At 38.5% G+C, this 25521-nt stretch overlaps 1 protein-coding gene across 9 annotated transcripts in view; it reads right to left on the reverse strand.

Moving 5' to 3' along the window:
- Nucleotides 1-25521, reverse strand: part of HDAC9 (histone deacetylase 9) — a 777497-nt gene that overhangs the window by 17575 nt on the left and 734401 nt on the right. For all 9 annotated transcript variants that reach the window (XM_056800543.1, XM_007505411.3, XM_056800542.1 and 6 more), the window contains one exon: nt 7859-8003. In XM_056800543.1, the coding sequence (XP_056656521.1) occupies nt 7859-8003 (145 nt within the window). The remainder of the gene's footprint in view (nt 1-7858; nt 8004-25521) is intronic.

Raw genomic sequence — 25521 nt, forward strand, 5'->3', positions numbered from 1 at the left:
CTGAAAGACAGATACTTGAGGAGAGACTGGAAGACAGACACTTGGACTTGCCTGTGGAACTCTACCCTGGAGGAGCTTGTGCAGGAGACCTCAGACTACTTTCCTTTTAGATCACTGTGGTGAGTGAAAGGCTGACTTAGTTTCCCTGCCATTCTGTAGGAGTGAACCTCTAAGAAAGGCCCATCATCTTGAGACTCCTTTCCTTGATTAGGGCCTTAAAAATTTCTACGTGGGTGTGAGGAAGCAGAGATCTCTCTCTCTCCCCCTTTATCTCATTCCTTAATATTTTCCCTCTATTGTAAAATAAACTATGATAAATTACTTTTTACTTTAGTAATTCATTTGGGATTTAGAAATTAAATCACAGGCAACCACCAAATTAATATATTCAAATCCAACCATAAATGGGAAATGACAAACTGGGAAAAAATATAACAAATGTCACTGATAAAGGTCTAATTTCTCAAATTTATAAAGAAATAAGTCAAATTTATAAGAATACAAGTCATTCTCCAATTGACAAATGGCCAAAGGATATGAACAAACAATTTTCAGATGAATAAATCAAAGTCATCATTAATCATATGAAAAATGTTCTAAATCACTCTTGATTAAAGAAAGGCAAATTAAAACAATGCTGAGATACTACTTCACACCTATCACATTGACCAATATGGCAGTAAAGGAAAGTGGTAAATGTTGGAGGGGATGCAGCAAAATTGGGACATAAATGCATTGTTGGTGGAGTTGTGAACTCTTCCAACCATTCTGGAAGGCATTTGAAACTATACCCAAAGTGCTATAAAACTGTATACCATTTGATCTGGTAATACCACTACTGTGCTATATCCCAAAGAGATCATAAAAAGGGGGAAAGGACTTACTTGTACAAAATATTTATAGATGCTCTTTTTGTGGTGGCCAAGAATTGGAAATTGAGGAGATATCTATATATTGGGGAATGGCTGAACAAATTGTGCTATGTGTTGTTAATGGAATACTATTGTGCTATAAGAAATGATAAGCACAATGATTTAATAAAAAGCTGGAAAGATCTGTGTGAACTGATGCAGAATGAAAGAAGCAGAATTGGCAGAAGAACATTGTACACAATCACAGCAATATTAGATTGTGATAATCTATGAAAACTTGACTACTCTCAGCAATACAAGCATCTGGGACAATCTTAAAAGACTTATGACAGGGATTGCTATCCACCTCCAATAGATCATTCTCTGTTCCAATAGTTTGATTTTCACATCAGGATATCTTTGGTTTTATTTGTGGGTTTTGGTTATGCATGATTTTGATTTTACAACAATGACCAATAAGGAAGTATGTTGTTTATAACAATTAAAAAATGGAAAAAAAAGTCAATATGAACTTGAAAGTTTATCAGTTTCAGTCTTTTGGAATTGTGGTGGCCATTGTGTTGATCAGACTTCTGAAGTCTTTCAAAATTGTTTGTCTTTATGCTATTGCTGCTGTATATATTGTTCTTTTGGTTCTTCTCACTTCATTCTGCCTCAGTTTATAATGATCTTCTCAGGATTCTCAGAAATCAATCACTTCTTTATTTCTTATAGCAAAATAGTATTCCATCTCATACAGATCTTGTAACTCATTCAACCATTCTACAATTGATGAGGTCCTCTTAAGTTTCTAATTCTTTTTGCCAACAGATAAAGAACTGCTCCACATTTTTTTGTATATATGGATACTTTCTCTCTTTTTTTGATTTTTCTTTTGGTGTACAGACCCAGTAGTGGTACTACTAAGTTAAAGCACGTGAACAGTTTTAAGACTTTGGAGGCATAAGTAGCCTTGAAGAATTGCTGTAGTTGCTGTTTTCCCATATTTCCTCCAGCACTTGTCATTTTCCTTTTCCCCCCTCTAATCCAGTCTTATGAGTGTGAAGTAGAAACTCTGAGTTGTTTTGATTTTCACTTTTCTCATTATTAGTGATTTAGATTTTTTTTCTTATGGCTATTGAGAGCTTGGATTCCTTCCTCTCCAAACTATCTGTATACTTTGGCCACTTAACAAATGGGGACATCTTATTAGATTGAGCTTAATGCTCAAGTCTATCAAGATCCTTTTGGATCCAGCCCATTTTTCAATATGTTTTCTATTCCTTCCAGCTTTGTGTCAACAAATTTCATTAGTATATGATCTAGGCCTATATCCAAATAATTGAAAAAAATATTAAATAGCCAGGCACAAATTCCTGGGTTACACCACTGGAGACCTCCTGCCAAGTTGACATTGAATTATTAAGAACTATTATGAATCTTGCCATAAAACCAAGTCCAAAAGCACCTGAATTAATTATTGTCTAAGCCACATTTCTTTATCTACTCAAAATGAGATATTTTATCAAAAGCCCAGTTAAACTCAAAGTAAACAATATGCTTAGCATTTTAATAATATTCTTAGTATGCTGTGTCTTTATAATTAATGTTTCCCCTTCTGGATATTCAACAATAATATCCTTAATTATTTATTCTAGAATTTTCCCATTGCTCATCAATTAGGGAACCAATAAACATTTTGTGGTATTTGAATATAATGGGATATTATTGAAGAATAAGAATTGGTGAATATAAGGCATACAGAAATTTATGGGGGAAACATATGAACTGATGAGAAGTAAACAGAATAAGGAAGACACTAAACACAAAGGCAATAATAATGAAAATGAACAAAAACATCCTGAATGTTGTGTAATAATAATAAGCAAGTTGAGCACAGTTCATGAAACATACATAAGAATGCACTCCAATTCTTATTTACAGAGAGGTAGCACTTAGTATGTAGAATATTGCTGTTACTGAAAGGTTTGAGGGATGTCAATTAGATACAGTGAACTGCTTTTTCCCTCTCATTTGATCCATTATTATAATAAAGAAACAGTTTAAGGGTGGGAATGATGAGGCAAATTAGAAAATGAAGGTGATTTAGGAAACAAAACATAATTAAAATGAAAAACAAATAATGGCTCTGGATCTTATGAGCACGTCTCTATCTACAATTCAGAACAGGAAGAGGTAGGGTGATTGTAAGGATTATCAATTTGGAGCTGAAAGGATTATTGTTGATTTAGAGGTAATTTAGTCCAGCTCATCATTGTAGATGAGGAAATTGAGACCCAAATACATAAGTGACTTGGCCCAAATTATAAAAGTAACAAATTCAAGAACCATGATTCATGTCTCATTCTCTTACTTTTTTTCTGTGTTCCCTTGAAATTATCCCTAGCATGTTTTGCTTCTTTTGGACACACAGACAAGATAATTTCTTCTGAGAACAACCTATCTTGGTCTAGAATAACATTTTTCTAATATTCCTTTTTTATATAAACCCTTAAACTTTTCCCCTTGGGAAATGTCTCTTCAATACATAGTTTAATGACTAAATCCTCATACATGACTCACTAAGAATGATTAAGCATCATCCTCACTGAAACCAACACTAACCTTTCTAAGCCAGATTTTAGTATATTGATAACATCTTACTGCATTTTCAACTTGATTTAAACAAACAAAGTCAAGGAACCTAGGGGTGGAACAATCTGAATCTTTACTTTCAGAAACTTAGAGCTCACCTTGGTTTTCCCGATTCATGTGCCTCAGCTTCCAGGAATAAATTATAGTATAGCATTGATTTTACAGAGAAGAAGGTAGAATAGTGTTTAACTCAAATCAGTTAATTTTATACTGCCTTTAACAAAGATTATTTCATTATTATGCTTGCAAGCAATAGCTAAGCAGATGTGTCTCATAAGACTTTAAACATCTATTTAAATGACTTTGTAAGTGGAAGTTCATGGAACCCAAGAATCTTATCTGGGACCCTTCTTTTCTCTTCAAAGGTGGGGTATTATGGGTATGGAACACTGTATCTTCAGATGATTAGTTTTTGTGAACACCATGGTGAGCCTTGCTGTAGCCTTCTGCATTTTCTATTCCCATTTTCCTTTCCTACTCAATAATCATACTCTCAAACTGTGATTTTCATAGCTCTTCATCATTCCAAATGATCCTTTGACCATGTAAACATTTTATATTTTGGTTTTCTCACTCTGTGGCAATGGATGCTGACAATCTTGTCATTTTCTTTGTTCCCCAAAAGAAAATATAAATGAAAAAACATTTCCAATAGGCTTTAGTAAGTATCATTGTATCTTTTATTCACCAGTGGTAAAATGATTCTGATATGTATTGGCCAAGAAAAGAATGACTTTACCCAAAATCTGAGAACCAAATGAGTCATGTCATTCCAAAGATCAATATATCCTCCAACAAAACTGGAGAGAATTTCCTAATTTATTATTTTTATATCTTATATTATACTATATAATTTTAAATGCTACAGTTTTAGCAGAAATTGTTCTGTTTTTTAATTTAATTTTGAAAGTGATGGATCTTGTTTTACGGGGAACGAAAACCCTTAACATCAGGATCATTTGAAAGAGTCAATGACCTCCTCAGTATGGGCCAGATACAATTGCTCACAATCTTATGCTCCACTATTTTTAGGGTCCCACTCTCCTCTTGAGATGAGTGGGCAGACAGTTTGCTTGAAATGGAATTGCCTATTACACGCCATCTTGTATCCCACCCCTTATGAGAAAGTCACTTAGAGCTACAGAAAACATATCAAGGTACGTGATTTTCTTCCTACTCTAACCTTCCTCCTCACCCCTAAAAACCAGCCATCATGACTTCATCCTTCTTTCCAGAAAAGATGAATGGAAATGACTTGGTGTGGGGCAAGGTAAACGAGGTACAAAACATTTATTAAATGTAAACCATATACTACAAGCACGTTTCATGAAGCTCTGAACCTTATTCCACTCCACATCAGCCCACCTTTGCCTTCAGAAGACCCTTTTGCCTTGAATATTGGATTTCTGGATAGCCAATTATCAATAGCCAAGTCCTCTATTAAGTGAGAGAAAAGCAAGCAGGGCTGGATGAGGGACACACAATAGGCACTTAGGAAAAGCTAGCAAATTGAACTGCTGACCCAGGGAGTGCAGAATCCATTGCTGCCAAACAGAACTGAGGCTCTAGGTTACCTGCGACTGTGGATGTGTCTTGTAATGGCTAATTATTTTAAGCTGTGCAATTGAATGTACTGAACTAATTACAATGGCTTTCAGTCAAGCTTGGATTTGGCTTTCCTTTCTTATATTAATAGAGTTCTAAATTATAACTCCTCAATTCCAGCACTAGCAGATGTTATGCTTACCTCAGTTTTACAGCCCTCAGATGACAGACAACTCACTGGATTTGGCCATGAGGATAATTGTAGTGCCTTTGGACTCGAAATTTGGGTTCAACCCCAAGGCTGGAGTGGCGGGGGGTTTCTTCATCTAAAATAAATTTGTTCTCATGGGCGAGCTGCCCACACTGAGATTCCTTCCAATATGCTAATGTGGGGCATTTGATTTTAGAGCTAATCTCTTCTTTGAAACTGCTTATGATCAGAAAAAAGAGCTGCATTGCAAGGAAATCTTTTGCTAAATGTCTATGCCTGTCTTGTGTCTTTAATCTGCTTCCTGACCAGAACAAGATGTTGAGTCCATTGAACTCCAAAGAGCTCAGAACAATGAAGATGAAGAAAGTCAATTCTCTTTTCTCTTCTTTTTTTGAACAGCTCTGTGGATCCATGGTGGGGGTGGGGGAGAGGCCTTCAAGCTATGCGTTTTATTTTTATTTTTTGCAAAATGTTTATGACTAATGGAAATATGAGTAACTCAAGGATCAGATGGCATGTTGCATCTAGGATAGCTGTGTGATCAGAGCCTTTTTCCTGGATTCCCAAAGGCTGTGTCAATGGAACCCAAGCTCATTTCAAACACTGGGTTTCACAGTGGCGATACAGGGATAAAATTGAAGTCAAGTCTTGCTTTCAAGAAGCTTATATCCTGCTGGGTGTGGGCAGGCAACGTATTATACACTAGCAATTAAGAGAGCCTGATTAAATGAAGGAAACCCTACAAGGACCTTCCCTCTGAATTGCTTTCCAGTTATTCGGGATATATTTTGTAGACACATATAATTGTTTGCATGTTGTCTCCTTCATTAGAATTGGAATTCCTTGAGAACAGGGACCATGATTTTGCCTGTCTTTTTACACCCAACATTTTAGCAGAGGACCTGGCACATAGTAGGCACTTCAGGAATGAATTCTTTTTGCTGCTGCAGCTGCTGTTGAATATGATGATGATGAACTGGGGAAATCAGGAAAGGTCTTATATAGAAAGTGACATTGGAGCTGAGCTTAGAAAGGAGATAGGCATTCTAAGTGTTGGATGTGAGGAGAAGGGCATCAGCTATGGGAGAAGACATCAGGAACAGCAAATGGTCTCAATGTACAAGGCTTAAGTGAAATGAACAGGATTCAAGTACCGGGCTAGTAATGATTGGCCATTGTTCTTGGAGTAAACTAGCTAAACTCAGAGCACATCCTGTCATTCAGCTTTGGATCTGCCTCTTTGTAACCCCTTTTGGGGTTTTCTTTTCTTTCCAAATGCAAAGATACTAGAGTGGTTTGCCAGTTCCTTCTCCAGCTCATCTTCCAGAAGAAGAACTGAGACAAACCGGGTTATATATGTCATGCTCAGAGTCACAGCTAGTAAGTATCTGAGCCCAGATTGGAATTCAGGAAGATGAGTTTTCCTGACTTTAGGCCTGATGCTCCATTCATTGGGCTTCCCAGTTGCCCTACTAAACTCCAAAAGTTGTGATCAGCATTTGTGGCTGGAGTCTCCATTCTGATAAGATCACTAAGATACTAAAGAGATCTTTCTGTGTACACCAAAGAAGTTTGTCATTAAGCCATTCACAGAAGGCATGTGATTATCTTGATTTGTACTTCCTGCTATCAAAGAAGCTAAGATTCTAAAGGAATATTGAAGCTGGCACCATTCATAGGATAAGGATGAATTGGTTCACATGCTTTAAAAGGGCATTCAATATTAATTTTTTTTCACCTTGGCACTCTTTTTTCACTATGAATTTTCTTTGAAAGCCTAATCATTTACAAAACAAAGTTAAATCACAATTATATCATCCTCATGTGAAGTTTTCTTTTTTTCATAAAGTATGGTTTTATCCACTCAATGGGTCATTTATTAGTTTTTCTGTTTTAATAATTTATTTATTTATCTAGAATATTTTTCCATGGCTACATGATTGATGTTCTTTCCCTCTCCTCTTCCCTCCCCCTCCTGAGCTGATGAGGAATTTCACTGGGTTTTACATGTATTGTTGTTCAAAACCTATTTCCATATTATTCATATTTTTAATAGAGGAATCATTTAAAGTCTGTCCCCAATCAAATACCTCAATGGGCCATTTAGAACAGTCACCTGGAGTCCTTCTAAGTTTTTCCTCTGCTTGAGGCTTTAGTCATTGTACAGGTGAGTTATACTCTGAGACTAGTCCTAATTCTTTCTGTCTTCCTCTTTTTTCCTTGCCATTCCTATTATTACCAACTCCCAAGAGGCTAATTGTCCTAGGAGGTAAAAGTACTTCAGTATTATAAGCAAGTCTGGAAGGGCATTAAGCCTCCATATGGCTCTTTCCACAATATCCCATTGTCTTTTCCTGAGCTTGGGCTTAGCACTCTTCCATCCACACTCAGTAACTTCTTTGTCCAAGGTTCTATGTCTCAGCTTCACAGAAGGAATGACCTTTGTCATGATATTGTTTGAGCTGGGAGCTTCAGTGGTTTGACAGAAAAAGATAGATCAGGGTGGCTAAGGGCAGGAGGGGAAAGTGGAAGGATATTAAAATGAGTGGGACATAACCCACATGGCCTAAATGCATTCCCAGGACTCAATTCATACCTGTTATCTTCCTTTGGAAAGCACTGGTCTACATCCACAGACAAGGAGGCCAGGGCAGAGACAGTCTCTGTTTCTTCTTGTTCTTGTTCCTCAGTACCAGTTAAAGCACCACCTGAATACCTCTCCACTGACTTCCAGTACTTGCCTAAAAGGAAGAGACATCACAACGTATGGGTGTTTGAACTTGCCTAGACATGACCAGAACCAAAACCCAGAGCCAACAAAAAGGGGTTGGAAATTAAAAATCCTTATGCCCACATTTGTGACTAGGGTCTCTAAGTAAAAAGGAGGTGCTCCTGTGTGTGGAGGTAAGAACAACAGCTAGGATGGGGTCTTGTTCCAGAAGAACAAGCAAATGAGAAGATGAGCCATTGTTCATGGTCTGAGAGTTCATCTTGGGACTGACTGACAACTTTCCTGGATTAATAAAAGAAGCAACCTGTAACCCTTGCTGGGGTGAAGTAGGAGATAAAGCCGAGACCAGAGAAAAGGGATTAGGGATTAGATCTCTCTCTCTCTCTCTCTCTCTCTCTCTCTCTCTCTCTCTCTCTCTCTCTCTCTCTCTCTCTCTCTTTTTCTCCCCCTCTCTGTCTCTCTTGGTCTCTCTCTCTCTTTTCCTTCCTCCCTCTGTTTCTGTGTCTCTGTCTGTCTGTCTGTCTGTCTGTCTATCTCTCTCTCTATCTTTCTCTCTTTCTGTCTCTCTCCCTCCCTCCTCTTCCTCTTATTTCTCCCTCAAATTAAGTGAAAAGAAATCCCAAGCCATGCTTATAGGAAGTAGCCCAGCAACAGTGAGAATGGCAGAATAATCAGGTTTATTAGTCCTGGATGTACTTTCTCCTCCAGCCTCAGAGTGTGGACAAAGAACAATAAGTTATTGTAAACTTTGCTACACAGGCACTCATAAGTTTGGAGATCCATACATTAAAAAGGCAAGTACTGTGAGTATACATGTGTGTATTTGTATGTTTAGGAGGGGGATGATGGTGGAGGAATCTTTTATCACATGAAAACATATTAGAGGGACAAAACTGAAGATCCTGGACTGGTCTTCTTCTTGCATCACCAAAGCTCTTCTTCCCAAAGCTACTCTAGAACTCCTCATCAAACCCTGGTGGGGAGACGTGGTTCTAATTAAGTGATGATCTGACCAGCTCTTTAGAGAAGCAAGTTAACCACATCTCTTTAGTCCAAACAGTGAAGGGGGTATCTGGTATGGTGATTGCCACCTGGGGTAAGATAAAATCATAGGTCTTTCTGCCACAGGTGCTGCATGCAGATGGGGGATGGAGGAAGCCCCATAAGTCAAGCACGAACAAAGTTGTAACCAGTTGAAACTGAGCTAAAAGAAAATTGTGCAGTATGAGATAGAAATGAGAGGCCTCCTCTCTGTTTAGAGGGCATTACATTTGGGGAGGAATACAGAAATGCACAGTGAGTGCGGCACCACTGGAAAGGGTCAATTGTTTGCAAGTTCCAAGGGAATTTGTGGTACCCCATGCTTAAGGAGGAGAAGTGGGAGTGAGGTCCACATCAAATTGAGGAAATGCATGAAAAGATGCTTTCTAAGAGAGGAAGTATTCCACATGCTCTCAAATTAATAATAGCCTTGATCAAAATTGCATTTTTACCCAGTTAGTTAGAACTCTGTGGTTTGAATTTGTCTGTAAAAAATTATTAGCTAAATTTTGCCCAAGAAAACTTCTTTTAGCCTAAGAACCTTGTTCAGGGTCTAGGGACTACATGATTCCTCTTTCCTTTTTATTTCAATGGTTTTTATTTTATTTTGCTGAGTTTTTTGTTTCTCTTAAAATATTATTTTATCAGTCAGTCAAAATTGGCCTTCTTAACCTCCTCCACTCTTCAAGTGAGAACAAAAGAAATACAAAACTCATAAATATGCATAGTCAATTTCCACGTTGGCCAAAGCACCCCACCCCAAATATATTATCTCATTCTTCATTCTGAATCCCTCCTATCTCTACATTGGTATCATGTTTCATTGTGAGTTCTCTGGAATTCTGGTTGATCAGAACAATAGTATTCTGTCATATTTATATATCACAATTCATTAATCTATTCCTTAATTTATGATTTTTCCTTTTGATTTCCATTCTTTGTCACTTAAAAAAAACTATAAATGTTTTTGTATATCCTTTAAGTTTGCTTGTCTTAGGATTCATCTCTCCTGAATTTGCCCTCCCTAAAATCTTCCCTTTCCCACTTCTTCCTATACTGAATGAAATGTGCTTCTGTGACCAACTGTTTATGTGTGTAATTTGTATTCTTTTGATCAATTAAGGTGAGAGTGAGGATCAAGTTGTTCCCCTCACCCTCTATTTTTTGTTTCTGTAACTGTCTAATTTTGTGCCCAAATTATGTAATTTCCCCAACTTTCTTTGCATTCTTTTCTTAACATCACGAAGATGTACCTCTGATTCCCAAGTCCTGTCTAATATCCATGAACCCTGATGATGAGGATGATGATGGCTTTAAGAGGGGGTGCATATATTATCTTCCCATATTTATATGCAAGCTCTTTTCATTTGCTTAATTCTTTATCATTGACCATTCATGTTGACATTTTTATGTTTTCTTCACCCATGTTTGAACTTCAGTTTCATTTCACTTCTAGTCTTTTCATTAGAAATGTTTGCTTTTTATTTAGCCATTTATAGCCATATATCTATCTCTCTGTGGCCTCACTGGGAGTTTTTTGGCAGAGGTACTAGAATGCTTTTCCATTTCCTTCTCCAGATTATGTTGTAGATGAGAATTTGAGGCAAACAGGGTAAAGTGACTTGCCCAGGGCCAAATAACTAGTAACTGTCTGAAGTCAGATTTGAACTCAAAAAGAGAACTCTGTTTGATTTCAGGCCTGGGGCTCTATCTACTATGCAATCTTGCTGTCCAAGAATGCTTAGAAGATGCATATTTTCCTCCTGTAGTATTTTACTCAGTTTTTTAGTTGTTATTCTTTACTGTAAGTCCCTCTCTTTTTCTTTTTGGAATATCATATTCAAAGTTTTATACTTTTTTGTGGGTGTTGGTCATTAAATCATGTTTGATCATTATTATGGCTTCTTGAAACTTGAATTATTTCTTTCTAGCTACTTGTGGTATATTTCCTTTGACCTGGAAATTATGGATTTTGACCATGGCATTTCTTGGAGTTTTCATTTTGGAGTTTCTTTTGGGGGGTGTCCAATGTATTCTTTCTATTTATACTTTGCCTTCTGGTTCTAAGAGAACTTAGCAATTAAAAAAATCTTGAATTATGATTTCTAGTCTCTTTTCTATTTGAGATGTGGTGTTCATATAGTCCAGTGATATTTTTTCTAGGACAATTGTTTTTAGTATTATATATTACATTGCCTTCTATATTTTTCAGCTTCTTGACTTTCTTTTAGTATTTCTTGTTGCCTTACAAAACAAATGGTTTCTATTCAATCCATTAAAATTTCAGAGTTTATTGCTTGGCCAAGGCTTTATACCTCTTTTGCCAAGCTATCAATTCCCCTTCCAGTTCTTTCTTATATAGTTCTTTATTTTCCATTTTTCCTCAAGTACTCGCATTCCATTTATTAAAAAAAAAAAACTCCTTGAAAAACTCTTGCTGCATCTCTTCTAGGAATTCTAGTCAAATTTGTGCCTGAATTGTATTTTTCTCTGAAACATTGTAGATGTTTTGCAGTCATTGTCTTCATTTGCATTTGTCTTAAATATCTCTGACACCATAATAACTCAGGGTGTGGGGTTATTTGTTGTTGTTTGTTTGCCCATTCTTGCAATCTACTTTCATACTTGATGTTAGGGCTGGGACTTGTCACACTTAAAGAGGCGAGGTTTGGGTTGATCCTGGTATTGCTTTCTTGTGGCATATTGAGTAATATTTTATTTAAGGATTTCAAGCATAGACTGAGCTCCTGACTTATTTCAAAGGTTCCAAAGTAGTTCAATCCGTGGAAAAGTTTATTTGCTGTTCCCTTTGCCTGAGTGTTGCAAGTTTCTCACATGGGTTTGGATCTGTGCAAGAGTAGACAGCTGCTGAGTAGACTCTCCACTCTTATCGGCCAGCTTGAAAACTGTTGAATCCTCTTTGTTCTGGGATTCCTCCTTTGGTTCTCCCTATGAAGGCTAGACTACATGATAGAAATCACAGGTTATTCTGAGCTTGGAATCTGAGCCACCCTACTGCTTATTGTTGGCTTCTGAGCTTTCTTTTATCTCAATACACCACCTACAACTTCCATCCCCAGGAATGCCAGTCCCCTGTTCCCTTCTGCTTTAGATTTGTGATACAGAATTGGGTAGTGGGTCAAAAAATAACTACCAATTGGCACAGTTAGCTGACATGGTGCACTGCTTTGGGTCTGGTGGAATCCCAGAATGATATATTGGGATCCCATTTTACACTAGTGCCAAGCCTCTTCCTGGGCACTGAAGTGCTCTGTCTAGTATGCTTCTACCCTAGCTTCATCCCCATTCCCCTATTTGCCTATGTCCAACTTGGCTGGATAAATGACTGTGACAGTTTCTGGATTTTCTTATCAGGATTTGAAATAGTACATTTTCTATATCTGCTTGGAGGAGTTTGTGAAGGAGAACCTACCATGCTCCTTCCTGCCACTCCACCATCTTAGCCCTGCCCCTTCAACAAATCCCCTCTTAATTGTAAAATGTTTCCTTATTCTCCCCCACAAATGCCCCTTGCCAACAACAAAAAAAATGGACTTTGATTATGTTTTCTATAGAGTAATTTATGGGCATGTGGTTTCTATTTCCACCAATAGAATGGGAGCATCTTGAATGAAAGGATCATTTCCTTTTTGTTTTTTGTAATCCCATTTCCTAGCCCAAGATTTGACAAAGAATAGATACTTAATAAATCATGACTGATTGATTGGTTGATTAAAGCTCTTGCCTCTATTAAGTAAAATCTATATCTGAGTGTAAAGTCTATAAGGCCCCAAGGGCAACCAGCTGTGACTTTGCAAGTTCATGTATCACACCAGCAGATCACATACAATCCTCTGGGAAATTCTGCCATGGATGGGAAAAACACAGAGGAGAGGGAGCTACTACTCCCATTCTCCACATGAACAGTTGCAAAAGCATCTGGTTTTCTGCTCTGGGCTTATCCTCTAGTTGGGGGTCTACTGACTGGAGTGAAGATTTTTTGAGCTGGAAAGAGAATGTCTGACATTCTGAGCACTGACATTATTTATTTTACATATTTCGAAAAATCTGAGTCAAGTTTTATACCAGATTACCAATAAACTCAAAGTGGATATTAAATTTCATACCATTTCATAACATTCTTTTAAAAAATTAGAAGAGAATGTAATCAGATATCTTGCCCAGCTATTTCTGAAGTGGTGAGAAGGATTCTTAATCAAACAAATGATAGAGGTGATGACAAAAGACAGAATAGATGATTTTGATCACATAAAATTGTACAACTTTCAATCAAATAAAGAACCATGATTAGAAGAGAAAGAGTTGTATCTTTTTTTTGGTGGTGGTGGAAGAGGTTTGCAAAAATCAATATGTGTCTGATAATAATTATGCATTAATTTAAATTTATTCTCTTTATATAATCTGGTATAAACCAATATATGACCTTATTTTCTCTCTTACTAGAACGTAAATTCTTCAGGAATAAAGAAAATTGAATTGTATTTGCATTAGTATCTCCAATGCCTAACAGTGCCTGGAACACAGAAAGTTAATTTAATAAATGGTGGATGATAGAATGATAGGCAGGTAACAAAAATACATATTTCCTAATACACAAATTGTCAGTGGTTATGAATAAAATGTTCTCCAAATAAGAATGGCAAACTATTAACAAACATATGAAAGAAATCTCTAATTAACTAATAATGAGAAAATTGAAAACCAGAAGAATCCTGAAATTCCTCATCACATCCAAAAATCTGAAAGAAATGACAAAATGTGGGAATAATCAATGTTGAAGAGCTTATAGAAAGATAGGACAACCAAAGTTCACTCTTAGTGGAGCTGTAAATTGGTGAAGCTGTTATGGAAAGCAATTTGGAACAATTCAAAGAAAGTGATGAAAATGTCCAAACCCTATCACCCAGACTCTACTGCTAGATAGGGTAGCACAATCTTCAAGGACCACATCACCCTGGGGGGACTATGAGATCCATGTTGAAATGAACTTGGAGCTTTATTACCAATAGGGGCAGCAAGGTATCATCCTCCAATCTGCACCTCTCCACTCCTTTTAAAAGTTTAATAAAACAACTTCAGTGTTGGTAAAAAAGGAAATAAAAGGGGAAAAAGGGAGTTAAGTTGTTTTTTTTTTCCAATTGTCCTATCTACATCAAAATATGTATAGCCAAACAGAGTCAAGGAAACAATACACACAATGATCAAAAATGGAAATGGAAAGACTAACAAACAAAACAAGTAAAACAAAATGGAATCAATTTCTTATGACCAAGCTTGGCTTCCAAGAGGAGATACAGGAACACATCTCTTCCATTTCGTTGAAGGGTGGCAGGGAAGGATGTTGGAGGCATACGACTAAGCCAAAAAATGTTAGTATTCCTTCACCTGCTAATGCTTTTTCTACACTTGTTTTTTTCTCTTTTCTTTGCTATAAAAGATGATTCAGAGGGATGTGGATATACAGCAGAAAAAATAGCAATGAAGAAAATATAAAATATATACATGAAAACCCACTCACAAAAGTTTTGTATCTTATGTCTTGTTAGAAATGTATCAATAATATACAGTTAATAAAATAAAAAGGGGAGAAAATTCCTTCTTAGAATGGAGTCAGAACCAAGTAACTGATTAATACCAACTTTAGACTATGAAAGGTAATCTGGGGGTCACTTTTGTGGGGAAAAGCCAAAGTAGTATCACAATCACAGTCATTGAATCTCTTTTTTTAAAAACCCTTTCCTTCCTTCTTAGTATCAACAATGCATATTGGTTCCAAGGCAAAAGAGTGGTAAGGACTAGGCAATGGGGGTGGAGTGAGTTGCCCAGGGTCATGAAGCTAGGAAGTGTTTGAGGTCAGATTTGAACCCAGTACTCCCCATCTCTAGGCCCACTCTCAATCCACTAAGCTGCCCTCCCCCCATGGTCAATGATTTTCAAAGATATCCAGGCATCGAAGTTTTTCTCCCAAGGTTTTGGGTGAATCACAAAAGGTGTGTGGCAATGAGTAAGGGCTATGTCCTATCCTAATAATGGATGGGCTGAGGCATTCCTTCAGAGGACTTTAAAATGGGTTTGAAGGTATACAGAGAATATTCCTCACATTAACACTGTACAAAATTTCTCCTATGTAACAGTCCTCCCATTTTCCAGGGAATTTTTAAACTTAGGGACTCATGATGAAGATATCTTATGGTGGAAGAGTAACTGAATGTGTAGTCAAAGGAAAGGGGCTTGAATTCTCTCTCCTCTGACTCCTGTAAAAAATCAACCAAATTCCTTCAGTGCTCTAGGCCCAAGTTTATGTCTCTTCTGTAAAGTGAAGACTCTGGATTGTAGGACCTATGAGGTCCCCTCAAGCCTCTCTGTCTTTGATATGATGGTGAGGATGATGTTCCGGTTATCGTGCTTTCTATCATATCCACAAGACTGGATTGTAGGACCAATGAGGTCCCCTCAAGCCTCTCTGTCTTTGATATGATGGTGAGGATGATGTTCTGGTTATCGTGCTTTCTATCATATCCACAAGACTGGATTGTAGGACCAATGAGGTCCCCTCAAGTGTCTCAGTCTTTAATATGCTGGTGAGGATGATGTTCCGGTTACTGTGCTTTCTATCACATCCACAGCACCACTCCCTCCTCTGGCACACTCAAAACAAGATGCAACTTAAGCAAATGTGAATTGTGCACCACTTTCCAGGGCCCCAACTACTAAATTAATGCTTAGATGTTCCTTCCTTTAGTTGTTTCTCACAATTGCCAAAATGTTGTCATGAAGGCACGGGATGGATCTGGAGTTTCTCTCCCTACCGAACTCCCTCTCCAACCAAGTGAATGGAAGGTCCTGGAGGGCAAGAACTATTCTGTTTTTATCTTTGTCTCTGAGGGCCCTGGATGGGCCATATCAATTAGAGCTCCCCACCCCCCCCACAGCTGGCTTTCACTTGCCTTTGCACTATCATTCCATCTAACTGTTCCAGCCAAACAGGCCTCTGTTGCTCTGCTCCATACATGTCATTCTCTCTCTCATCACCTTCCCTCTGCACAGACTGCTCTCTCTGCCAGGAAAACACTCCATCTTCACCTTACCCCTAGAACCCTACATTCCTTCCAAGCAGAGCCCAAGTCCTATGGGACTTTTCCTTTTAAAATTACTTTGCATATTCTTTACAGTTATGTTATGCCACAGAGAGAACAAGTCTCAAAATCAAGAGGCCCTGGGTACAAAGCTGGCCTTCAACACATATTCACTTCATGATTCTGGACAATTCATTAAACCTCCCACTGGTCTAGGACCGAGGTAACTAATGCTCCTAAGATTCTACATTGTAGATCAGGTGGTAACCTGCATGAAGAAAGCAAGCTTTGCCCTATCACTGAAAGGATCTGGAGTTTGAGTAGGATGTAGAAAAGCTTCCATGGGCCGTTAGCTCTCCTGTATTGTCAGCAAGGCATCTTCTGATTAAGGATGACTCTTCTCTCTAATTTTTGTGGTAACATTACCCATATGCCATCTAGTGCAGCGAGTGAGTCCCCTGACTGTCTTTGCCCATTCCATGTGTTCTTTCCTCATCTTACTTGAATTAGCATTTCAAAGTGGCTGTGTCCAGACCTGGAGGTATCTTTGTGAATTTTAAAGGTCTAGAGTTTCCACTAGAATTCAGAGACAAGTGTCAGCACTGCATGGGGCAGTAGGTATGGGAGGGAGGGATTAACTGGTCATTTTTCCATATTTTTGGAGACTTGGGCCATTAGTAAGAGGGCAGGACCAAACCTTGCTGTTTCATCAGAAGAGTCGTCAAGATAATGCTCAGCTGATGTGAATTCTAAAATGGCTCATTAGCAGTGTTGTAAGCTTCATGCTCTAATGATATGAAGAATCTGCCTCTTCTAATGGAATGGAGATGTGGTTATAAGCTGAATGACTAAACTGTGTTTAATTGACTTGTTTCATCCATACTGATGAGTGTTGCCTGTTTAGTTGTCTTCTAATGAGGAGGAATACATTCCCTGTTACATTCCTCCTTCATATTCTCAATTGTTTATCTCTCTGACTTCTCTTTGTGAAACTCTATACATCTAAGACTTAAGCAATTTCTCTCCAGAGTACCAGGGTGGGGTCTTAAAGGTATAAAGAGTAGGAGATAAGGCAAGCTCCGCTCAGGCTGAATCTGGTCCAAAACCCCTGCATAAAAAGAGGGCACAACTGGGACCTTGAGAGCCTATGGAGACCCAGGAGCACTTCTGTCATGCTTGAGCTGCTTTGATGAATAACAAGTCCAGCCCAGATCAAAGAAGCACTCTGTAGATTAGCCAATGTGTGTGCTATAGAGCTCCAATAGAACATGAACCCTTTGAAAGTAAAGACTGGTTTGACTTACTGGCACCAAGCGGAGGGCCTGGTACATAATAGCTGCCTAATGAATAGTTATGAATTAAACGCTGATGTTATCTATCCCAAATACAATTATTCCTGAGGAAAAATGAGTCCTCCGTGGGCTCTATTCAATCTGTAGTCAGAGACTATTTATTCTTTGAACTCTGGCCTGGTTAGAAGACTCTCTGAATGATAGAGACTTTGAGGCTAGAGAATAATGAGCACACAGCAAGTGTGTTGGTTAGTGAAGATAAACCATCCGAAGTTGGGTTCCCTCTCAAATCCATGCAATCCAGAGCCACAAGATGCTACAAAACATGAAAACTGGCATGGGTAATGGCAGATGATCCATGACTAAAGCAGATGTTTTGACAATGATGATGAATTTAGTCCCTCTAATATCTAGGCATTAAAGGCAAATACATGTGGAAGAAGGGTATTCCAGGCTTCTGGCATCAAAGAAGACGGCAATATGTATATAGCTCCAACCTTGCAATTTATGGGTTGTGAACTCACTGTGTGAGTGTGATTTACCATGGAGGAACAGGTCAGTATGTGACTCCTACCCTCAGACCTCATGAGAAATGACCCAGAGTTGAATGTTGTGGTTCCCAAGAAGACCTATCAATGGTATAAAATGTTAGCATCCAGTCCCATCATGTTGCTCAATCAATCAATAAACATGTATTAAGTTCCTACTAGGAGACAGGTAACTACAATACACTGGAAATACCAAAAACAAAAACTAGGCCTGCCTTCAAGGATCTTACAATGAAGCCCTTTGGCACAAGAGCTCTCTTGAGAATCCCATCTTACCTTCCCAACCTTGCCCAGATTTTACTATGCCTTTATTCTTTGTGACCCAATCAGTATGTTTTACTGTTTCAGCACTTTTCTCAGACATATCATATTTAACCAAATCTGCATATAGTGGAATACTTTTGGTTGATCTGGATTTTTTAATAGCAAAAGGGACAAGGAGTGGAATAGGAACAAGACTTTGTTGAGTGCCTACTTTGTAAAGGCAGGCTAAGGGCACTAGGGATGGTATGAACTTTATCATGGCCCTACACACTTTTGATTTATCTTACTACATTCCTGTGTATGAAAGATTTCCATGCCATTTAGCCATGGCTGACATGCTGTTGGCTGTATCCAAATGAACTCATCCAGCAATATGTCAACATAGATATAACAAATAAATGACTTGGCCATGTAGATTTCATTTCAGAAACAAAGAGCGTACAATACCAGGCCATTGCTACCAGAAATTATATAAAGGTCATCTTTAAGGAACCCAAATTTTTGTAAGGAAATTGTTGAAAATGTGCATTATATCTATAGATTGTAAAATGTAGAACTGATTGATCACCTAGAATTATATACCAAAAGAAGCCTATTCTCTTTCATAAGATGAAAAGAAATTAAAATCCAAACCCCAAAGTATCTTCAATCATTCAAGAAATAAAACAAAGAACAATGGGGGTATCTTGACAGATCAAATTGTTTTCAACAGTTGCTCAAACCTAACAATAACCTCCTTAAAATTTAAGAATGTTTTTTTAATGTTTTTGATAACTATCACCATATAGAAAACTAATAACCTCTGACCTACATGGAATGAAAAACTCTCAAAATATCTATATATAGGCGAAGAAATCAAAACCATGTGGGAGTGGAAGGAAGAACATCTTCCTAGGCTTCTTGCTTGCTTCTAGAGTTGTTTCAAAGATGCTTTAAGTGTCATTTGCACAGGATGAGCCCACATCACAATACTTTTATTCAACTACAAAAATAAGTTGTTGTAGTCACTTGCCCAATGATTCATTGAATTAATATTCATAGGAACGAACAGCAGCCAGATAGTGGATCAAGAATACCATCAAATGGTATTTAGGAAGAGTAAGAGTTGTATTAATGGTAATATTGCTCTGTGATTTCACTGGGGTTGGAAAATTCCAGTGGGGGTACTTTTCCATCAGTGAAGATTGCTAATTCATCTGAAATGTTCATAGCATTGAGAGCTTAAGTGATTTGTCCAGGGTCATGTAGTCAGTATGTGTCAGAGGTGGAACTACAGCTTAGGCTACTCTCCAAAGTTGTCTCTCTTTTTTAGCCATTATGTCTTATTACCCCTTCTCCTCTTCCTCTTCTTCCTCCTGCTTTTCTTCTTCCTCCTCCTCATTCTCCCTCTTCCTCATCTTTTTCTTCTTCTTTATTATCCTCCTCCTCTTTCCCTTGCTCCTTCTCCTTTTCATTCTTCTCTTTCTTCTTCCATACTTACTATCTGCAAAGTACTAAGTTAAGCACTGTAGAGGCAAACAGGAAACTTGACCAGTCCTTGCTCTTTAGAAGCTCATATTATCATGGGGAAGATGAGACATAAGGAATCTTTGGCAGCAAGTAACATAGAAGAGTCCTGAGGTCCTTAGGGTCCAGGAGCAGGTAGATAATAACTCCTCTTACTATAACTATGTAATTACTGTGTTCATTATCAACTGAATGCAAAAACTCACAGCTGGTAAGTGGCAGAGGCAGGGCTAGCATGGAGATCATCTGCTCATCACTGATACCACTACTTTACTTTGCCCCTAATCTGTAGACAGTAAATAATAGTACCACATACTGCAAAAATATGGTGGTGGGGGGGGGACATTGTTTCTCACTCCTGAAGGATAACCAGATGAGTATGCTTTGACTCCTAACCCAAGCTTAAATGCAGGTAAATTGATATATGTATATGAATAGTGAGTTCTTCATGATTATTCTATCTATCTTGAGCCTTGGAAATTACCCAGAATGAGGAACAGGGTCTGCTAGGCCAGAAGAAAGGAATGTCCAGGCCCCTGGTTGTGTTGTTAGTTGTTAGTCCTTTGGACAGCACTGATTGGTAAAACCCAGGGAGAGGGACCCAGGCTGTTCTAAGCTTTATTAGGATCCTAGAAAAGGCATTGTTCAACTCTGCTAAGGAGTAAGAAGTTGGTTTTCCAATACCTAGAGTTGGTCACGTATGGCCGAAGAAGACTGGCTTTGAGGATGAATGGTAGGCGTTCTCTTGACAAGTAACTAGGCTTCCATTTCTTGACCTTTTCTTCCCCCTACCCAAGCAGGGAGCATTTACATTTGACAGGGAGAAAATCCAGATTGTTTCTAAGCAGAAAGGAATTTGTATACATTTCTTGTTGGAGAAAATTGTCCAATATTGTACCTTATGGGAATACATGCAGAGTTGAAAGGGTTGTTTCCCCAGGCAGGCATGCAACGTGGACTGCATAAATCATCCCCAGAGCCTTGTCCAACTCTATGCTTCAACATTTAGATGGACTCACAATCCTTTCCTCTTTCTTCTCCCCTTTGCAACCCTACCTCTTTTCCTTTTTTCCTCTTTTTTGTCTATTCCACTTACTCTCCACTTTCTCTTTTCTTATCTGTCTTTATCCCTCTCACTCTCAATTTGAAGAACAAGCATGTTGTGCTAGATTGGGAATCAAGGACCTATGGGATTGAAGTTTGCCTTTAGAGTCAACTAGTTATGGGATCATGGATAATTTGATTCACTTTTATAAGCCTTAGTTTTCTAATCTGTAAAATCAATGACTGATTTAGAGAAAGAGGCATTAGAAACCATTTAATCCAATACCCTAATTTGGTAGATAAGGAAACTGAGGTCATGAGAAGCTAAATGACTTGACTTATATCACACAGATAAGCAAGTTTTAGAGCTGGGATTTTAATCCAAGTTCTTGGAGTGTAAACCCAGAACTTTTTAAGGGATGAGAATAATAATTATTCCCATTTATAAGTGAACATATTTTATATATAACATCTCTGATCATCTCATTACTACTTATACTTGTAGATGTTGTCAGTCATTAACCATCTAGCATTTATTCAATGCCTACTAGATTCCTAAGGACCTACTTAGTGTGCAAATCCTGGAGAGAGAAAGAAAGGCAAAAATCAGTCTTTGACCTCAAGGAACTTCCTGTTTACTAGGAGAAACAATAGCAAACAATTATGAATCAAGAGATATCAACAGGATAAATTAGCTCAAGTTAGCAGAGGAAAGGCACTAGAAAGTCAAGGCTGTTGTCAGATTCAAATGAGATGATCTACATAGAATAGTTTGGAAACCTGAAAGCATATAAGAATGTAAGTTATTACAGTGTAAGTGAATGGGTATGCATTTAGTAAGCCCTTATCATGTTTTGGACATTGTGATAAGTGCTGAGGTTTCAAAGAAAAATTAAAAACAGTTCTTGCCTCCAAGGACTATATATTCTAATAGGGGAAAAAACATATGTACCAACTCATACACACACACACATGCCTAAGAGATAAGATGCAATAGATGGGGAAAACATTCATTAGGTTCTTACTATGTGCCAAGCACCGGAGATACACATAGAAAGCAGAAATCTAATGCTCTCAAAATGCTCATACTCTAACTGAGGAGCTAAAGTATGATGGCTGCTCAGGTTCATGTTCAGTCCCCAGCAGATAATAAGAGCAGCTTGTATTCAGGCAGGGAAAGCAGGAGGGCAAATGGTAGTGTCAATGACCTTGGAGAATAATGGCAGGACAGATATTTCCCTCCCAAGAGAGTAAAGGGTCCAAGGGTTAGAGTGGTGTAGGGCTCAGGGATACTTCCACCACCAATCATTTGGCAATGGAGGGCCCATGTCCTAGTGGGACTATCTAATGGAATAATGATAATTGTTTCTTATTGTTGATTGAGGTATATTCAACTTAACAACACACCTTGAGATGTTAAGATGATTAATTCAGCTGTAAATATGTATTTTTTAATTTAATTAAAGTCACATATTAATAAACCAAAATGCTTAGTGGATTGGGGCTTCCGTTTAATTTTCTGGCTAATTCTGGAAAAGGCAGCAAATCTTTGCAACTGAATATTTCTCTTCCCTGAATTAGTACATACTCTCAACAGAGGTACCACAGTAGACTTGTGAAAGACCCAATATTCAATCCCAGATTCTCTGATTCCAAGCCAGCCCCTGTAGGACCATATGGTTATACATCTAGAGCTACAAAGTACCTTAAAGGTCATCCAATCCAACTCCTTCATTCAACAGATATGGAAGTTGGGGCTCAGAGTAGTCAATAAATGTGGTCAGATGACACAGGCAGTAATTGATAGAGATGAAAATTGGCAATGTCCTGTGGCTACAAAGCCAAAATATTTTATATCTATCATACTTCCCAAAGGACCTTGGGCCAGAGTGTAGAAGAAATTTATTAGTTTTTAAAATGATAAATCTCTGCTCTAAGCCTCATTCTCAAACCCCACTATTCCTTAACCTCTGAAACCCATTTCTTCTAGAGGCAGAGTGTTAGAAAAAAATGACGGTATAATAAGTGCTTTAGTTAGAAACATGGAAGTTCAAAATAACTTGTTTTCTCTGTAGTATTTTTTTCTTGTCCAAATCCTGAGAATAGTGGTTTCCATTGGATCTCTAAGGTGGGACATTGAAGCTATGTTGCTGTCCAAGGTGAAAAAATTCTACCCTTGGGAAGTATGGGGCATTCTTGCCTTGGTCAATTGGAAAAGTTGAATGTGGTTAAGTGTGTGTTTTTCTTAGGTGGAGACTCTGACACCACAGCCACTGTACAGACAAAACTTTACTGAACTGATGTAGGGTAAAGTATAATATCTAATATGAGACCCTGAAGTCTTTTCTTTTATCACAGGGAGTCAAAACTCCTCATACAATATTGATTTGGGAACATGGATCTTTGAACTTTTAATTATCTACATGTTTGAAAATGGGAAGCTCTTGGTTATATGGTCAAAACCTGGGCCTGAAATAAATACTAAAATGGAAAATTGCCTTCAATGGCTTGGAGACTTGGTACATCTGAGGGTTCTCTACATCTCCAGAATATCTGGAATGATATGTTTTGTGCCAGTACTCCCATCAAGGCAAGCCTAACACTATCCAAGAAAAAATTTAAATGCATTTCTTTTTTTTAGACTCTTACCTTCCATCTTGGAGTCAATACTGTGTATTGGCTCCAAGGCAGAAGAGTGGTAAGGGCTAGGTGATGGGGGTTAAGTGACTTGCCCAGGGTCACACAGCTGAGAAGTATCTGAGGCCTCATTTGAACCTAGAATCTCCCATCTCTAGGCCTGGCTATCAATCCACTGAGCTACCAAGCTGCCCCCTTTAAATGCATTTCTAATGAAGGTGGTGAGCACCTAGAGGGAAGAGACATTGACTTCTTTTAGAGTAACTTCAGAAAATGAGAACTATACTGCGATTCTGTCAGAATTGTAAAGCTTATTATGGTGGAGGAAAAGAGGTGAAAAGTAGTGGGAACAAGAAGGAGTTAGGTAAGGGCCTTAATAGCTCTCAGAGGAACCAAAAAAGGACTGACCCTTGGGTGCTAGAAAGGGTAGAATGCCAGTTGGCCAACTCTAGCCTCTACTGTGACTTTCATACCTATTACATTGGAATAAGTCTACACAAAATATATATAAAATGAATACCAGATGATTGATGGGGTGGGTTGGGGATGGCCACCAACACAGAGAGGAAACAGTAGGGGCTTCACAGTGATGATAGCACTTAAACTGAGCTTGAATGAAACTATGAATGGTAAGAAGAAGAAATAAGAAGGAAGAACATTTCAAGTATGAATGACAGCCAATGCATAGACCAGATATGGGAAAAGGAGTATCTCTATGAGAAACAGCAAGAAGGCCCGTATCTTAAAGTTAGAAAAATACTTTACTGTCTTCCAGGTAAACATGGCTGCAATCTAGACGCTACACGCTTCTTTTCCCCGGCACCGAATGAAATAGACTACATCAAAGGAGCATAAAAATCACCTTTGGAGGAATAGAAGGACTCCCCAGTACCACACAGAGGTGAAGGTACATGGGGTTTGAACATTTCCACACTATAATAAGAAGGAGGAAAAGCTTGAACAGAAACTTGAACTGAGCCGCCCTTTCCCCCCTCCCCCCCTCACCCACCAAACCAGAGTGAGCTACCGGAGCTCTCACTGGGACAGCGAGTGAGTGGGGAATGTCTCTGTCTGGGGGGGGGCACTCCAGGGTCCTTGGGATCTGGGGACTGCCAGGAAACATCGTCTCAGGGCGGTTTCATGGGAGAATCCTGCGCTGAGCACAGGGGGCCCAGGGAGCTGTACTCAGGGCTGTTGCACTGAGCATCTGGGTGGAGCTAAACACCAGGGAGGACCACACACTGATTATCTGGGTGGAGTTGATCACCTGGGTGGTTGGGCTGAGAACAGGGGCCCGTGCTCTAAGGAACCTTGAAGGCAGGGAAGAACTAGTCTGAGGCAACCTAAATTCACAGAAAACCCGCCCATATCAGCCAGACAACAGACCAAAAAGGAAAGGGGAATAAAACCACCAAAGGGATGGCTCACATGGCCCAAAATCAAGCCTCCAGGAAGAAAGGGAAAAAGGTGACTATTGAAAACTTTTATGGTGGGAGTATCCAAGGAAAAGAAGAGAATGAGGAAGAAATAAAAAAAAAATCAGAACATGCCTCCCAAAATGGAAACGATCAACAAGCTCTGGAAGATCTCAAACTGGAGCTTACCCAAAAGATGGAAACCTTCTGGAAAGAAAAATGGGAGAAAGAGATCAGCAGTCTGACAGATAAGACTGCTCAATTGGAAGAAGAGCTCTAAGCATCCAATAGAAGGGCAGACAAAGCTGAAAAGCAAAACCAGACCCTAACAACCAGAATTAAGCAACTCGAAGAAAGTGAGATCATAAAACAGCAAGAATCAATAAAGCAAAGCCAAAAAATTAATGAATTAGAAGAAAACATAAAATATCTCAGTAAAAAGGTCACAGACTTGGAAAACGGAGGAAGAAGAGACAACCTCCAAATTATCGGTCTCCCAGAAAAACCAGAGATAAACAATAAACTAGATACTATTGTACAGGAGATTAAAGAAGAAAATTGCCCACACGTTCTGGAGCAAGGGGGCAAAATAGAAATAGAAAGGGTTCATAGAACAACTTCTATACTAAATCCCCAAAAGACAACCCCCAGGAATGTAATTGCCAAATTCAAGAGCTTCCAAGA

The sequence above is a fragment of the Monodelphis domestica genome, chromosome 5, assembly GCF_027887165.1.
Source record: "Monodelphis domestica isolate mMonDom1 chromosome 5, mMonDom1.pri, whole genome shotgun sequence".
Classification (NCBI taxonomy): Eukaryota; Metazoa; Chordata; class Mammalia; order Didelphimorphia; family Didelphidae; genus Monodelphis; species Monodelphis domestica.